General features: G+C 39.3%; 1 protein-coding gene across 1 annotated transcript in view; it reads right to left on the bottom strand.

Annotated features, from left to right (window-relative positions):
• Window positions 1-7,921: 7,921 nt before the first annotated feature.
• ntsr1 (neurotensin receptor 1 (high affinity)) overlaps window positions 7,922-19,149 on the bottom strand; it is a 48,762-nt gene continuing 37,534 nt past the window's right edge. The window contains exons 3-4 of the mRNA XM_085781074.1: window positions 16,029-16,113; window positions 7,922-8,481 (exon numbers count right to left, since the gene is read on the bottom strand). Coding sequence (XP_085637200.1) covers window positions 8,226-8,481; window positions 16,029-16,113 — 341 coding nt within the window. The 3' untranslated portion in view covers window positions 7,922-8,225. The remainder of the gene's footprint in view (window positions 8,482-16,028; window positions 16,114-19,149) is intronic.

Here is a 19,149-nt window from a genome sequence, read left to right as displayed (position 1 = left end):
AAAGAAAGCATTCTCCCAATCACAAGTGATGTATTAGACTGTGGTCTGGCATGTGCTTAAATTTCCATTTGGCGGAATGGAATAGAGTGGACAGAGAGGGACCAGGAAGAGAATTGCAATTTGACATCCTGGTGGCTGGAGAAAAAAAAAAAAAAAGAGGATGAGGGAGGATTCTTCTTATTAAACCGGATGGTGAGAGGCTCCAAAATTAAAGATTGACAGTGAGAAGTGAGATTGGTACAATCTATATATAGACCTTTCAAATGTCAATGTCCAATTAATACATTGGCACATCTGAATGTCTGTGCAAAGTGTAAAAGAGATTTTATCTACATCAGGACTACTTTGTTCTTTTAAAGTGTAGGAAAACTTTCGTCGAAAAGTCTGGGACTCATCTGTTCATTGCTACTCACCAGCAATTGTCCAATAATAGCCATTGCAATTATAACCAGGCTCAGCAGGCCTGTCAAGGTTTGAATTAGTAATAAAGTAAGAACAATACTGAGCACAGTCCTGCAGTGGGTCATCTGCAAAAGTACATACAGTATAGCATTGTGTGTGAATAAAAATAGTGGGAAACAACCATGAGGATCAGAAACAAAACCGAGGATAATAGCCTTTTACTATTGTGAATGCTTACAAAACGACCTTTTACCCCCATCATTCAGCACCATTCAAAAAGTGACTGACAGCAGTGGCAGTTACCTGGGATATTTGGACAAATGGATATTACAAAGTCCGTTATCTCTGTGTCACATTGCATTACATCAGATAGAAACTGACTGAGCGAGGAGGAGCGTTTCACACATAAATTCAGTTTTATTTATAGCGCACCAATCATAACACAAGTGATCTCAGGGCAATTTTCATATACTTTGAAAGAGACTCTTCATCATATTACAGAGATTCAATATTACTCCATGAGCATGCGGCCCAGTGACGGTGGCAAAGGAAAGAAAATTAATAGGGAGGAAGTTTGAGCAGCAGCAGGTTGGAGGCCGACTGACTGGACTGGTTGGGTTGAAAGAGAAAGTGAGAGAGGAAATGGGGAAGGGGAGAGTATGAAAGAGAGGAAACGAAACAGATTTATAGATATGTATAATGAAATGAATTATTAAATAAAATAACAGACAAAGGGACTTCAACCTTAAAGACTTCCAGTATTTACTGTAGCATTTACTGGCAAAGATCGAAAAGAACAGACTGTGGAAGTAACTTTTAATGCGTTTAGCTTTAGAAGATTTGTTTCCACACATGTTGCCAAAAAAAAACAGATTATTCTGGGCATGTTTCTAGTGTTATATTGACTTCTTTGATTTATTTATTTTTCCATGTCCTCATTTTCATTTTTGGATCAGAATCACCTCTAAATTTGCACAGTTTCTTTCATTCATTCCTTAGAAGAAGATTGCTTTTAGTTCTTCCTCTAATGCTTGTATGAACCGTGCAGTAATATATTTCCCTTGCCCTGTGTTCACCTCCTTGGAGGTTGATCTAAAATGACTAATGTAGTAAATATCAAAGAAACCATCTGATAGATGAGTAAAGAGTAGAATTGACTTTTCTGAACACTACGTTGTTTGGAAATGTCAATAAACAAATGTGTGACAGTGCCAGATTTATTTAAACAGTAATTCCACAAAATTTGGGAAATTATGCAAAGTATATCCCACCCACCCACACTCCTCCAGGAAGGGAGTATGCTTATACTGAGGACTGAATACAAGCTAAACATATTAGTGAGGCTGTATAGAGCACTGGAGTCAGTGTATTCAGGAGAAATCAGGACTTTCGCGGCAGCAGAGGATGAATGCTCCTGGGCCGTAGGGTGACAGTGGACACCTGAAGTGTTGGCTTTGCTCTTCCCCCCTGGAGCTTGAGGCTCAATCACTCTGATACTTTTTTACTTTTCTTTTGCAGAGGCAGACATTTTGCTGTTGCTAGGGAACATATACTCAGTTGTCAATCACTCGCACGCTGTGGGAAATTCATAACTGTCAGCAGTAGCTACGTTTAGGCAATCAAATACAGAAATAACATCTAAAACTTAACTGATCCAAGCGTCCGGCTTTATAAATATTTTTCAAAGCTGACTGTGGGAACAAACATCTGTGTCTGGTCAGAACAAGAAGTAATAGGCTCAACATCAATTTTATTTATTCGGTTGTTTTGTAGGCCTGGCCTGCCGCTGCTTTCACGACAGCAGAGGAAAGTAATTTTACATTCAGCCGACGCCATAATCTTAACCCCCTCAGACAGCAGCCAGTGTTTTCTGGATGCTTTGCTCTGGGGTTTGAAGTCCTACTTCACAGGGAAAGAAAGATGGTGATGATGTCCCATGTTATTCCTCAGTTATCATCCTTAGTAAGACATAGGGCTTGTTAGATAAGGCAACAACTCTCTGTGGACGTGTGCATGTGTTTTGTAAGCAATATTTTTCAAGTCAGCTATTTATTGTCATGAGTGTACTTTAGAAAAGGTCAGACACTGTTCTGTTAAGTAATGTGTGTGTATGTGTGTGTGTGTGTGCGCGTGCATGCATGTGTCTGTGTGTGCATTTGTGTGTATGTGTGCTTCTCATTGTATATCCTCCTCACTTACCTGTGAGAGAGGCCGTGTGGCATGACTGAGACAAGGATGAGAAAATAATAATAATAATAATAATGGATTACATTTATATAGCGCTTTTCTACCGTTACCCGATACCCAAAGCGCGTACAGTAACCATTATTCATTCATACACATTCACACCGGTGGTGGTGAACTACGTGTGTAGCCACAGCTGCCCTGGGGCAGACTGACGGAAGCGTGGCTGCCATTTCGCGCCAAACGGCCCCTCCGACCACCACCATGATCATTCATACGCATGCACACGAAAAGACAAGTTGATCATTGAGTTATATCTTCATCTTTTTATTTCTTTTTATAATGAAATGAAATAACATTCTCTTAAAGAAACATGAGATATACAGGTAAACATGGCTGATCTGAATCATCAATTAAAAAAAGCAAAATATTCTTTTGATTTAAATACAATGAATGCTGAGTTAAGGCTACGTCCACGCCACCATGATTTCATTTAAAAACGGTTTCTTCAAACGGAAACTGTCTAGACTCTTTAAGCTAACTCATAATTAAATCACATGACCTTTCATGTACACTGTACATGCACATGTAAATAGGTAGTAGATTGTCTACTCTGCAGTTGTAACTGCTCACAAAGCTACATACAGTTTCACTTGCAATTTGTTATTCATGTTGTATTTACCATTGGCTGACAAGCCTCAGGGTGCGACAGTTGGTGTTTACATCACTACGTTTACCAAAAGTGTGTTTCTGCCATTCCAGACTACATCCCTGATTTTTTTTTCAAATTAAAACACCCTAAATACAAATGTAGCAAAAATACATGCATACATTTTTAGATGTACAATGTGTAAAATGTGGACAGTTTTAGTTTAAAATATTGAAAAAGACCTTAACCAACACTGTCAACAGTGTGCAAAGAAGGCATGGTGATGATGTCATGACTGCATTTCGGAGACATAAAATTAGCATGCTAACCAGCATAGTGACACTTTCCTTCATCATATCAACCACACTACAGTAGAACCTTGGGATATTATTACTGCCCTTATTAGATGTATGTAAACTTATCAATACTTTTTCCACATCCTGCCCAGCAGGAGTTTTGTCATTCTAAAACCCTTTTGTACATAGTTATAGTATTTTTTTTTTGTAGTAACATTTTTTATTGTTTGTATCTAGTATGTATATTTATATCTTTACCATCTGTACAGCACCAAACACTAAGCCAAATACTTTCTCTGTGAAAAACACAACCTGGCAATTAACCTATAATTTTCTGATTCTGCCACTGTGATGATGTCAGCATCCCTTGCTCATGCTGCTCAAGCCACCAATGTCTCATACACTGTCTCATTGCCTTTAAATATTTATAGATGAAAACAATATTACCAATAAATGCACATGGGAATAATATATTATAACATTATAACATTGGGAAACCAATATGGACAAGTAAGGGGAAATTCTGCCATCAACTGATGTGAAGCAAATAGGAGGAACTTACACGTTGTCCTTTAAAGCTAAAATAAAGTAGTGTGGATGTAGCCTTAGACACATTCAAGTTATATATATCCATGTGCAGATATGTACTGCAAAGTCCAGAATATGGAAACCACAACTGCAGGAGCAGTCTGAATAGTTCACACATTTAAAGGGATGAACAGTATTTTATTTTATTTTTTTTCATGTATTCCATTCAGTATGGCTGTCTGGTGAACCTGTGGGAGAGGGAATCTGATGTTTGGCCTGAATGAAGATTTGATAATAGCATACAGTAAGTATATACAGATTGAACAACAAGACCGAAACAAAGCACAGCAAGTTACTGTCACCAATATTAAATATGTACACTTTATTAAAAACGACCAGTCAAGGCATATTAAAAAGACTACACACAGGTTTTGATTCTTTTTTTTTCTTTCTTTTTTTGTGGCATTTTACTGCTGTGAAATCGAGAAGCTGGTGGGAGTGTCAAATATTTACTTGGGTAGAAAATAGTTCTCTGGAACACGTTTTATGGGTAAATATTATTCTAATGGATTAAATTTACCCCTGGCTGAGTTTGTGACACCTGTGGATTCTAGGGGCAACTGCCAATGTGGTTCAATAACTCAGGTCACAGAATTGTTGCAGCTGCAAAATGAACCATTAAGACACTTGGAAATAACTGTCCTATTTCATCAGTCTGTGAGTGATCTGATTTTATGCTGCACATGACATGACTTCACTAACAGCAGGACAGAGTGAGAGGAGTTGGTTGCCTCGCTGAGGTTGTTGGAGGTGTGCAGCCTGTCGCCTGTAGCTCTTCATTGAACAACTCACTGTGGCTGCTCCTCCTTATTCTATGACTATTTGCAATATTTCTGAACTTCTATTAGAAAAATGCCAAAAATGACCAACAAACACATTCTTGTAACTTGGAATTTTGACAGTTAATTGCAAACACAGAGTTTGTAATTCTGCAAATATTGCATCACCTTTCCTCACCCTCCCTCATTGCATTACTTTAAGATGTGGAATGCTGAAAACATAGACATGTAATCTTTTTTGTACAACTGTATTATTCTAACCTAAGTGTTTTATCTTGTTTCACCATTGTTCATGCCAGTAGCATGGCTCTGTGGACAGCACTGTCAGTCGGTCAGTCCATCACCGCTTTGGTCCAGACTGAAATATCAACATAACAACTATCTGTGTATGGATTGCCATAAAGAATTGAGACATTCATGTTCCCCTGTGGCTGAACTGTAATAATCCCAAATCCTCATTACTTTGGTTAAGGACCTGGCTGATGTAATTCCTATCAGCCTGTGGTGTACATTATATTTTGTCAGTATGTTAGCATTGTCATTGTGAGCACGTTGGCAAGTCAATCATAACACTGAACTTAAACTCAGTCATAGTTGTTTCTAAATGTGTCACAAACTCCCACAGAGTCTTTCTCAAACTGGAGGATTCGCTGTCATAATCAGCCCTGTTAAACTAACTTTACTCTACAGTATGTACACTTATAGTAAATTACACAACCTTATCAACCTGGCAGACATAAGAGCAATTTGCGATGTAAGACTTAAAACACAAGCAGTGCAAACATTGAACCGTTCAGCTACTGTGACTCTGCCACCCTATCAAAACAACAGCTTTTTGTAATGAAATCTATTGATTTACATTTGCAGCAAATTGAAATCTGTGAGAGTGACAGTTTGAGTTCTCTCACCAGCAGCTGAAAATGACTGTGAATAAAATGGTCAATGCTGTTGATTCAGTGATCCCTTTAAAGCAAGAAACATGAGTGACTTGTACAACAAGTCACATAAATATATATACATGTGCATATGTAGAGATATCATTGCCCTCAGACTCCCCGCACATTCAAAACTATTTGTCCCCCATTGACCTGGATCACATTTGATCCAGGCCAATGGGGACCAAAAGTCCCACCCCACCGATGCAATGATAAGTCGACATTTTGTGCATATGGTCACAATTTTGTGTGTATAGTCCCACCACTCTGTGTACTGTACACATTATGCAATGTGTGTTTGCAGAAATACGGTATGGTTAAGGTGATGGTAAGATCATGAATATGGCAAATAAACTCTGGTTGAGGTATGGTTATGGTTAAGGCAATAGTATGCTTCAACTGAGGCTATTGTTGAAAAATGTCTGAAACCCCCACCTCTGACATTTTTTCTTAAACTGAGAATTTCACTCTTCAACCTGTGGTGCACACAGCCATCCTTATCAGATTGTTTGAAGCTGCTTTTAAAGCTACTGCCTTCAAATGGACTTGGCTGAATGAATCACTTTGCAAGGTTGAGGACGGGGAAAGACCATGGCTACTGGCAAACCTTGAACCTTGAGCGCAACGTGATTGGAGTTAATAAAAATGGCAAACCACTAACTGCAAGTCTGTGGCCACCTTGATCTCCCCACATTCACTTCCTATCTTGTTAAATCAAGGGCAAAAGACTTAATGCAGTGACAATGAACACTGGCACTGGACATAAATCATGATGCATGAATTTGATGTACTTTAATTCTGAGGGTTACCAGGCTAATACTAAGTTACCAAAGGGTAATAGGAAATGCACCAGGTGAAAATGGCCTTTCAAATGCGATAGTTGGCACATGGATGCACCGTATGATAGAAATTGCATTTCTCTAATCCTCCACAGCAATCTTTGTGTGCTTTAGCTAGGGGAAGATTTGTTTCGCATCCTTGTCCTCCTCCTAATGGAAAAGTTGGAGACCGCAGATCTCTGATTTCTCAAGCTGCTGCTGGTGGGAAAGCATTAGAGCGGGGGAGCTGCATCTGTTTAAGTGCTCCTTCCTCTGCCCCCACAGGCTAAACATTATGTTCCATGTAAGCATACTTGCGTAAGTACATTAATGCATTTCTACAATTTGTTATTTGCTCCGCTTGGCCACAGCGATTATGTACAAACACCGCAAATAATCAATAATAGCTACTTTTTTTTAAGGCGTTTATGAATGCAGACTGTTACAGAGGTAAACATAATGCCATCCTGCACCAAACAGTTTGACAATGACCACCTCACTTTGCAAAAAAGGATGTCCTCATACATTCATATACTACATTATTTGGACACACCCACTAATGTTTTGTCAAAAAGCAGCTGTGAAAAAAAGCAAGAGAGGCAAGTGGCAATGATGCAAGATATTCTTCCTACACAGCGCAACTCAGTGCAACTGAGATCCAAGAAAGAGAAATACCCATTCTTTGGATCCTTTTTTTCTAACATCAAGGGAAGGATTATCCACAGATGCTCATCCAAAATAGCACAAAGGACGCTTAGATGAGAATTTGTAGAGGTGAAAGTATTGCCAGAGGCCAAGCTTTTTTTCTTTTTTTTTCTTCAGAAATTAATGCTTCAAAACACTGAAACAGCAGAGTCATTTACTGTATAGCACCGAGCATGTGTAGGTGATTCGTCCAATACAAACATGTACATAGAAATATACTGTATAAAACATTTACATGTTCATTTATTTTTTTCTTCCTTTTTGTCATTTTATTTTTGTTTTTCTTCCATTTTCATTTCACAATCTTATGTTATGCTAAATAAAGATTCTGTACAATAACTGTAACAATAACAGACACAATAACTCCATAAAATCTGCATCTGAAATCAAATCACAGTGGTCTCCGACTGGACACCTGACAAGGGTGATATTTCAAACCCCTAAACTGGGACTGAATACGTGTGCTGCACTGACACGTATACACTTCTGCACACCCTATCAGGATGGGGAAAAATTATTCCGACACTTAACACATCTACCAAATGCACCTTTCAACACCAGGGATGTAATGAATGTTGCCAGGTACCATATGAATGGAGGAGCATAAGCCTCTTGACAACAACACATTGATTGATGCAACATCTACAGTATATCACCAACTTTGGAATTGTATCGAAAACCAGAAAACCATGTGTGAAAAATTGGGATATATATTCGTTGGGACAGCCAACCTGACTGTACATGACAATGATGCTGTGTCCAAGTGGTGGATCATTAGCCTCTCCAACCCAGTACCAGAATTTCCCATATGAAGTCAGACCAGTATCCATGGATGGGTTTTTAGTATGAGAAGGTGTACTGCAGTCCGATCAGTAAGCCGTCTCTTTGATGATGTTGGTGGACAGGGTGTGGTTGCTGGAGATACTTATGGAGTGACGAGTGAGGGGGTGGGGGTGCCTCCTGGGCGTGCGTCGGCACGGCATGCAGAAGTAGCGCAGTGTGGAGAAGAAGATCTGGCGGTAGGTGGCTGACACCAGATTGTAGAGGATTGGATTGATGGCCGAGCTGACGTAGAACAGGATGTTGGTCAGCATGTAGAAATAGTGGTAGAAGTCATACAAGTCACTGTGAGAATACAGAAGACAGAGGGATTTATTATGTGTGGAAATGTACATATGTGTTAAATATAAATCATATTCTTGTATAAGGCCAAAGGACTGATTTGTCCTGAAGCCTATATAAATGCAACAATGTATAAAATATTTGTCAATCATAAATCATGAAAAAAGGAATTAGAAAACCAAAATGCCAAATTATTGGATCCAGCGTAGTAAATTTACTGGAGTAGCCCAATCAAAGAGCTGTAGACCAAACATTAAAATATTTCATAGAGTGTTTATTGTGTTGCAACATTCATCGTGTAATTAATTACAGATGGAAATTAGCTGGGAGCTAAATCTGGTGCAACCATCTTTTCATTTTTTTCCTTTAAATGATTAATGTAATTGCACATTGTCCCTTATTAAACTAATAAACTAAACTAAACTAAACTAATAGATAGCCTATTTGCAGACATTTAGGAGCTGTGAATCAATGACACAAATCTCTTAAACAAACTAATAAACCATCTTCTTAATGACCAAGCCACCATGCGTAGGCTACAGTACTTTCTGTCAGGTAGCGAACTACTGAGCTAAGTCACTGTGGCGGCCACTTCTTGCTATCTAGTGCAGTCAGTGGTTAGCTAGCCAATCCAACCAGCTGACCTTTAATTTAGTGAACGACCCGCTCTACCACCTGAGCCACAGCCGCCCGATGGGCCAGATGAATTATGCAGGTCTCTTGAATCAACTGGAGTCAGCTTTTAACACTTATGTTCCCAGCTCTGCAGCAATTAGCAGAGTCACACATGTGCAAGTCTCAAGTAAGCCTCAAGGGTTTTTTGATTTTGGGCCTTCAGATTCATATCATGTTACTGTAACTCTACAACTTCTTCTACAACTAAGTATTTTAAAGACTTGTCAGTAGGTCAGCAGTGATTAAAACACTCACAACTACAGCTGATGCAATCTGGGCTACAGATGAAGTAAGTAGTAAGTAGTAAGGAATTAAAAACCACACTAAGAGTCACAGAAAGGCTAAGGGTAGTTTTCTCCTTGTTTAACTACAAAGAATGAACCTTAAATAGAGAGAGGAAACCGTTTCTTGGTTTATTCCACTGGGCAGATACATTAGTTTTTGTGTTTGCTGAGAATTGACAGGATAAGAAGATTTATTCAGCCAACCAGACTGAGTGATGCCTGGTGCTTACTAATGGCGAGTGAGCATGTATTACACTAACCCAATAATCTTCTCTTTAGATGTCACTGCTCATTTGAAGCCTCATTGGTCCACTACATAGATGCCCCCAACACCATCAGGGGATCAACCACTAAAGAAGTATCTCTAAGTTTGTACTGTAGGTCTCTGCCAGCCTCTGCCTTTACTAATGCCGTTAAAGCTACAGCAAGAGGACTGGATGAAGAAATAGAGGGGGGAAAAAACATTTTCTATGCTGGAATTTTTAGACACATGAAGAACGAGATAAGCTTTTGAAGTCTTTGTAGTGCAGATCTAATCTTCAGCTGTCTGCACATGGTACATACTTTTCGTTGCATGGACAAACATAAATGGCACCATTGCAACTGTGCTTCAAGCCTCTGTAAAATGAGCACAATTCATTTATTTGCAATCTAACTATGAAAATATGAAATACTTTGTCTCAGAGGTTACTACATATTATTTTTTACGTAATCATAAAATAATTAGTTTACGCTCTACAAAACATGAATGAGGTATGAACCTATGCTTTTAACTGACTGATCTGTCTACGTTTCTGACTGCAGTCGCATAGATGGAAGAAGGAGATTTAGGTACACAGCAGGAGGAGGGAGGGACATCACGGATGTAAAGATTAGCCTACCTAGAATCAAGAGAGATGATTTGAAAAGTACTGAGAGAATTAGGAAAGAAACAAGTGGGAGACAAGGATGAGGAAAGGAGGGAAATAACAGCAAAATATTAGAACAAACCTAAGCTTCATGGGGATGCTGAAGTAGGAAAAGTCTTCTAGCATGCTTATAATCAAAATGAAATTTGAATCCTCCATAACAGAACTGTTTTGGGATCATATTGTGGAGACAGCATCATGAGCCTGTGAGAGGATGTATCCCATGGCAACAGTTAACTGACATTTGAGAATTGTTAGGAGTCGTGCTATTGACTTCAGTGCCATGCTCCTAAATATAGAATGTAGGACTAGGTATCAAACCCTGATACTTTCATGGACCGACCAAACTGGTTTGATACTAGCTACTTGAGATTGGAAAAAAAATATTTTTAAATTAGAAGCTCAGCTGACCAATCTTGCAAGATGGAACTTATGACCCAACATATGGTTTGGTCCTGGAGTCTAAATACCCATCTAGGCACAGTCCATCTGTGTAACCATTACATTTTCTTTTTGTGCCAGAATTGGTCCTGCCCTAAAATGGTTTAAGTCATACTTATCTGACAGGTTTCAATTTGTTAATGTTAATAACGACCATTCAGAGTTAGGCTACATATGGTGTACCACAGGGTTCAGTTTTAGGGCCAATTCTCTTCATTCTTTACATGCTCCTATTAGGTGACATAATCCGGAAGCACTCAATCAATTTTCACTGTTACACGGATGATACGCAACTCTACTTGCCCATGGAGCCAGATGACAGAAGCCGCCTCATCAATCTGCAAGACTGCCTAAAAGACATTAAATTCTGGATGTCTTCTAACTTGCTACTGAATTCAGATAAAACTGAGGTCATCGTGTTTGGACCTAACCACCTCAGGGACTCTAATCAGATCGCTATTCTAGATGGCATCACCCTGACCTCGAGTACAACTGCGAGGAACCTTGGAGTCATTTTTGACTAGGACCTTTCCTTTGGCTCCAACATGTGACTATGCCTTCTTCCACCTGTGCAGTATCGCTAAGATTAGGAATATCCTTTCCCAGAGTGATGCTATATTCCAGGATTCCGATGGAACATAGATTATGTGCTCTCAGTGGTCATATTTCCATCTCTTGGATAATCCAACCACCAAGATATCTCTCATGGGAACAGTATTTTTTTCTTGAATGAATGCAGTTATGAATAGATACTAGAGAGAAAAGGGGATGAGATAAGACAATTACAAATGCGCACAACAGACACAACAATGGTAAAGTAAGGAGTTAAAAGTCATAACATCAATATGTCCTAACACATAGTGGAGATACTCCTAAGCATCTTGTCAGGGACTGGATCTGCTGTATTGATCGATTCTCCTTTCCCAACAGACAAGCGTCAGTGAAGTGTACGGAAAGTCAATAATGTGTGTGTCTGCCTGCATGCAGGGACACACTTAAAGATGAATGAGGGTAGGATTAAAAGGGACACAGGGATAGTATTGAACATGACCTTTTGATTATATATACTCAGGTAATTCTGTGGGGTGGGGTTTGCGTAATGGAGGATGACACACGAACCAAGTCTTTGCTTAGGTAGAATTTTTGTCTTTTGTTGAAATCCCTCAAGCAGCAAACGTTTTTAACTATAATTACACACACGTTGGACAAGCTGTGGTCTACAGGTGTATAATTTTCAAATGTGGTGACTCTGTGCTTCATGGAAATCAGTCAGTTCTTCCCAGTTTACTGGAGACCACTGCTGCTTGAAAAGACAAGGACATGTTTTTCAGTGGTTGGACTGATTCTGCAACATGTAGTTCTATGTAGTGTTTTTTTTTTTTTTTGATTTGGACATTTCACCAGACTCCCATTTTTGTTATTGTCTCTTATACTTACACTTATTGTCAAGGGTCAAATACACACTTTGAATGACAGGGCCAGTTTGTGTCCAGCAGGGACTGAAGTGAATAATCAATTCTCAATTAATTACAATGAGTAAATCAATCAATAAAAGATAGATCATCTACAACCGAAGACTGTAATCTGTCAGAAAGTGTACTGAACATGGAGCTGGGTCTTTTTCTTTAATGAGATGGACTTCAAAGGTGTGCGTTACCTGTAGAGCCTGCACACATAGAATAAACAAGCTACCCTCTTCTATAGCACTGTCAGTTACCCTGCCGAGTTTTGGGACATTTTAGCAGTCCTTCCCATCAACATCAAAAGAAAAGTCATGCATTTCCTAATCAGTATTAATTAAACTAGAAGGAGCACTTTTTAAGAACCCCTTGGCTGGTGAACTTGGCGCAACACCAATTTGTCCATCCCTGGCACATCTGTCACACCGGGGCAGGTGTTTTCAGCAGCTAGAGTAGCCACAGTGCATCAACAGTGCTCATGCAGCTAAAGTATGATTATCACCTTACAGTAAATAACAGCAGCAAGGTTGATGTTTGATATCTGGAGACTGGTGTGACCAGTTTTGAACATGATAATAGTGATTTAAAGTAAGCCAGTGTGTATTAATAGCTAATTACTATTAATGTAGGTTTAGTTACATCTAATGTCAGTAATGGAAGTTATGTTATATTATATGGTACATTTGATTATTTGAAACACCTAATAATAGGCAACAGAGATGGATCTGTTTGTAAGTTTACCAGCCTTAGCCAGTATTTCACCCTTGTTGTGTTTATATTACAAAAGGTTATAGTAAACCGTCTGAGCAGACTGGACACTACAGTGTCTCTGTATCAGAAAGTAATTGTGATTGTTTGAAATTTGCATCAAAAAGGATACAGGCTAACCAGGTGCACTGCTCCTTCACTGCCTCTGTCTTCTGTCTCCATAAATGTCTTACAAAAATGATAGCTAAGGAAATCTCAAAAGGCTAAAAAAAAATCTAATTTTCTGGATATTTTTCCAGCTGACTTTGACTGAGTGACCTTACTTTAGTGCAGCCTTTTACCATGCAGAACACAACATGAGAACCTCTTACAAAAAATGAAGATGACTGTCCCGTATTATTGCCGAGTTGACTCATGCTGTCTGTCTATCTGCTGCTGTATCCTGTGGTTTCTTGGCTGCCTCTAACAAAAAACCCACTGAGAGAATAATAACTGTGCTTTTCTCTTATGATGCAAGAAACAAACCAACATGCCAGTGCTGGATTTGCATAATCTACTTATCTTCACATTTTCACAACCAGTGTTGGGTGGCAACCAGTTGCTTAATGATGTGATATGAAGAATTCTTGTGAATGAATAATGCACTTAATCGTAGTTAATTTGAGTAATTTTGTTTCTTTTTCCTCCCAGGTTAATCAGAGTCTGTCTAGCTCAAAAGATGTGAGAAGAAAAGTGTCTCGGTTAAATTCAAAGACAAATAAATTACAAATCTGTCCTTGCCAAAATGTAAAAACTGCAAGCGCAAATGCACAAACAGCTTTAAGTGGAACTTTAATTTACAGTTTCAGCAGATAAGCACCGTGTTTCCAACGCCTCGTCGGGCAGTGGTGCAGAGGAACAGAGGAAACCCTTGAAACATGACCATATCCGAGACACAAACATAATTACAGCCTCTCTGTCACTTCTGTTCATTCATGCATGTCTAAAGAGCAAAATAACAAGCAGCTTTCATCATTTTACTTATTACATTTTTCTCATTTTTCTCTGATTAGCTTTGTTGTCTGCCTCAAGCACAGGTTAAAGTTGACCTCATATTTGAATTCTCCTCAATTAAACATAAACTGTAATGACAGTTACTATTCCACATTTATTTTAGAAGAGAATGATTTCATATTTGTAACAGAAACCAGAGGGCTTGTAGCAGTTGACTGACATCTGGGGAGTCACTGAAGAACTAAATATTGACTGTTTGGTTTATTGTGTTGACCCCTGCATGTGTGCATCAGTGTTTCTCCTGCTGGCCTTGACCACTTGTTACCACTGGGCCTACAGAAAGAAATTGTGATAATGCCACACACACAAAATCAGGGTCTGTGTAGCTGTAAAATATAAAAAAAAACTATGTAAGTCTGATCGCTTTTCCGCTGCTTTGCTAACCCTCCTCCTGGCCATGTGCATTTGTTTACAATGAAGCCATGAGAAAGCAATCAATAGAGCTGTAGATGACTGCATATACAATGTTACAACGTGAATATTTGTGTAGTTTTATGGTGATAAACAAGAGATTACGTATTACAGGGTGTGTTTGTGTCATGGTGTGCGGAGACAAGAGACACAGTGACACAAACTTGGAAGGCAGAGAGCCTTCATTCTCCCTCATAACAAGTTAAGCCATTTAAACCATCACAATTACTACAAAGCTGTTTAATTAAAGGGACAACGAGGAGTTTTGGAAAAGCAAAGCGTTTTCACACTACATTTATGAGCCTCCGCGCGCACCGTGAATTTCTTTGACTGGCGCAAAACAGACTCATGTTTTCATTCATCAAGAATTAAAGTCAGAGGTTCGAAGACGATCAGATACTGTTGTAGTTCCGACCATAAACGGCGATTCGGCGGCGTTATTCTCATGACTCGCCACCACTAATAATAACAAAATAACGATAGAGACAAAACGATATATTTATCGAAAATGGACCCATTAACAAGTGTGGGTAGCGTAGATTCATCCACATTAATATGAGACTTTTTTATTGTCGCAGAATTTTTCGTTCTGCCGATGGAGCAACTCCTCGTTGTCCCTTTAAGGTAAAAATGTAGCACAAATCCTGGTTTTCTATTTCTATGTTATTGAATTTGTAAATTTTAGGTATCAGTGGTGTTATGTACTTACATTAATTAAATCTTATTCATATTCTTCACTATTAACCCTCTGCTGTAGAACACATAAGCTGGCAAACCTGCAGAAAACAAGTGCACTGATGATGTCAGCTGTGCCTGTTGCATTAAAGATTGTGTTGCTAGAAAATGTGCTGACAAAGTGTGAATGATTTAAGATGATGACACTCTTTAATATTTTCTGAGTGCCATGATGATGGTGTTATGTTTGTATTTGGAAAGTGGAATTTAGCAAGCTAGGCTAAGTTAATAGTTAACATAGTTGCTCATGTTAGCACTGATTCCTGCTATCCTGTTAGTTTGGGGGAGTTAGGGGAGCTAGTTAGCATTAGTTCTTTTTTATGTGTGTACAGATGTGCTGATGACAAATGAACAGACTGTCAAAACCCAGTCCTTGTCTTTCTGATTCACTGAACAGGCAGTATGTTTACAGTAACCATGTGATTGCTGAGGATGTATGAATGTCTGTTCCTTTCATATCAAGAAAGATGCTTTCCCGGCATTTAAATTAATTCATTTACTGAAACTGTGTTTGATCTAATAAGGGAAATAATATATAGTTTAGATGGGCTAATTGTTAATAAAGAGAGAGGGAACATAGAGAGGGGGAGAGAGAAGATGAGAATGTTAAATGAAGGCAATCTAATCAGGAAGATGTATCTGTCCCACTCCTCTTTGTCAGCCACACTTAACTGATGACCCAGTAAAGGGCAGCCATTGCCAATATTTGTGTGCACTTTGGTTGGTGCATTTATGTGTATATGATCATACATCTGATGGCCTATGTGTGTTGTTTATATATGTAGCTATATGTATACAACGTTGGTGTGCAGATCTCGGTGACAAAGGTTCCCCTGAGAGGTTCCCATTAGAGGCTGAGAAGAATCATTACTCACTCAGACCAGTCAGAGATGTAGCAGAACATGAGGCGGCGAGCGTGATAGGGCAGCCAGCAGACCACAAAGGCTATCACCACAGCTCCTGGACACAAGGGACAGAGAGATAGAATTAGTAACTGGAGAAGCCAAATATAAACTAAGATACAATAAAGAGCAAATACACACAGACTTTTGGACCTCATTATATGGGAAATATAAATGTAGGACAGTGGAATAACAGCTTCAAAGTGTGTTAATTGAAAGGAGTAGTGAGTGATGTGCCACTGCCCAATCATGCTATACAACCCAGTGACAATAAAGTATCTCAGCCCATCAACAGGGAAATGATTTTCTGGTATTTCAATGCAATCAAATTTGAATTAAAATGCAAATCAGAGTCCCAGCTGTATGAGACCCCTATCATGACTCACTGGGACACTCTTTGGGACAACAGCAATCCCTCAGGTCGAAAATCAAAACAAACATTACGTAAATTGCCAAAATTTGCAGTTCCTCAAATGGCCAATGTCCAACTTCGAGCTAAGTTACGAACCGCCTGGATGTGAATTCCAATGTAACTCGCCCGTTTAAGGTCAAGGCTGCCTTGAGTGACAGGTAGGGGCCGGCACAGTCTGCTAGCTGCCTGCTCTGTGTCACCTCAGCCAATCTGAGTCAGTGAATGTGACCTCTTCTGTGTTCATGGTATGATGCCAATATTAGACAAATAATATGCTCTAACAGTTTGCCTTCCAAAAGTAAACAAATGAAAAACTGAATGGATTCAAATTTTGGCAGTCCTTGCTTGTCATTGTTATTAGACCAGCATGCACCTCTCTGACCATTTTTGAATTGATTTGGATTTAGGTGTGACGATGGTGGAGCAGCTCACGTCAACGCTCATCTTCAGAAACATATGATGAACATCAGAGATTACATTTATCATACAGTTTATGGTTGGGACTGAATTATTATTAATGAAATGTGTTCATTATTTTGCTTTGACACATCAAACTGTGATGCAATGTCATGTGAAAGATCAACCAATAAAGCTCAATTTGTGTTTCACAATACCCAACAATATATAGCCTACAACAATACCCTCGAGTACAGTGGTTAGTACTGTGGCCTCACAGCAAGAGGCATTCTGGGTTCAGATTCTGGGTCCGGGAACTTTCTGTTTAGAGTTCTCCAAGTTACTCCCAGTGTCCAAACACAACACATACAAGCACATTGATGGCAGCTCTGAACACGTATGAATATGAATGTGTGAGGTTGTTTGTTTGCCTTGCCCAGTGTGAGCTGGGATTGGCTTCAGCCCACCACCACAGCGACACTACATAGATAAAGGTGCGTTTACACCGGACCTTTTATTTTTGTCGCTGGTGATGAGTTTACATATTAAGTCAATGCAAACGAGCGACTGAGCGTTTAATCGCTCAGGCGAAAAATCGCTGGGGCTCTGAGCGACGGAGCGATTTTTCGCTCTGACGCTCGAGTTGAGAAATCCCAACTCTCTGGCCGTCAGTCGCTTGTCGCTCAGCGTAATCTATGCGTAACTATGACAACTACTGAAATCATGGAAACGTAATACAACTCCGCCATTCCGGCAGAGTAAAGCCAGCTTGACGTTGTACGGCGCTTGTGGGACTTCCACAACAGGTAAAAAGCGGCAGCAGGGGCAATGTCAGCTGTGCTGGACCAATACAAATGGGAAGAAAAGAGCGACTCAGAGCGAGGTGAAATTAACTGGAATCGCTTGAATGACGTCATCAGAGCGATCTGTTGTATCGTTCCAAACTGACGTGCGACTGCAGCTGAGTGACAGAGCGATTTTTTTGGAGCAACACGAGCGACAAAAATAAAAAGTTTGGTGTGAACGCACCTTAAGCAGTATAACCAATGTGTGTAAAGATGCCGTTGCGCTAAATGAAAGCAGTGGAAGTGTTAGCAGTCTGGTGAAGATGGAAAAGAATATTTCAAAAGAGGATAAAAGTCAGATAAGGCCATTAGGCCATATTGCACAGTTTAAGAGCTGTAATGAAATGGGCTTTAATAGTCGTATTACAAAAAAGAATAGGTTGTGTATATAATTGGAGAAGATTTAGATGAGAAAAAAATCTATGAAAAAAAGGCAACATCTGAAAAGCTGTAATTTCTGTCTATTGTCAGAGGAGCCAGGCTTCGATATTGAATCATGAGGTAAAATAAAAAACAACACATGTGGTTGCACATCTCTTACGAACAAATGTGGTGAAATAATGAAGAGTTATTGGGAATAAAATCTGTCTGAACATCTGAATATTGAACTCAAAGCCATTCACATCTCTAAGCACCCTATAAATCTAAATCGTGCTGTCTCGACTAATAGCTACGTGGGTCACCTTTGAAAAGCCTGAAACTGATGATTATGGGAGACATTTGCTATATTTGTGCTCCTTCTATTGGTGCAGAGGGTGAACACAGCTAGTTATAGCAGTGTGTGTGTTTGATGTGTTTCGGTTTGACTGATACTCTGGGAGGAAGCGGCATGACAAATTGTATCCAAAGAAGTTGAGATACAATCTGTTCATATCTGAATATCTGTTTAAATTTAGCATCAATGGCTGCCTGCCCTGCATGACAGCACTCTTTTAAAAAATAAAAACAACCTACCGTAACACAAAATCCTAGTACACAACATGGATTAGACAGACGTGACCAATGTTTTGAAAGAGCTAAAAATAAATCAAATCAGTGGTTCATTCAAACAAATGTGTTTTTGTGTGATTTCTTCAGGCCTTCTCCTCTCCTCTCCGCCCTCGTCTTCTCTTTCATCTACCCATCATGTATTTGAATCTATAGACGTCCTGCAGAGTCTCTTGTGGTCCTTTCAACCTGAGCTCCGTCCCTTTTGTTCCCTCTCAATAAAGTACTGTCAATACAATTTCATCATAACTGCACTTGTTGCTATGTTCAATGTAGCTACTCCATGTTCTATGACTAATTGGAAGAATGGGAACAAAACAGTGCCATGTTTTTCAGACTGGTGGCTATTCTTCAATTCCGCACTTGAGATATTGCATTATTTGGTTGGTTTTAAAGGTGCCGCTTTCAGCTGACCTGTGGATTCTGTGTGATGTAATGGACTAGTGAATGAATG

Source organism: Trachurus japonicus, chromosome 7 (genome assembly GCF_045865225.1).
Source record: "Trachurus japonicus isolate A0001 chromosome 7, Traja_1.0".
Lineage (NCBI taxonomy): Eukaryota > Metazoa > Chordata > Actinopteri > Carangiformes > Carangidae > Trachurus > Trachurus japonicus.
This window is presented reverse-complemented; position numbering and strand designations above follow the sequence as displayed.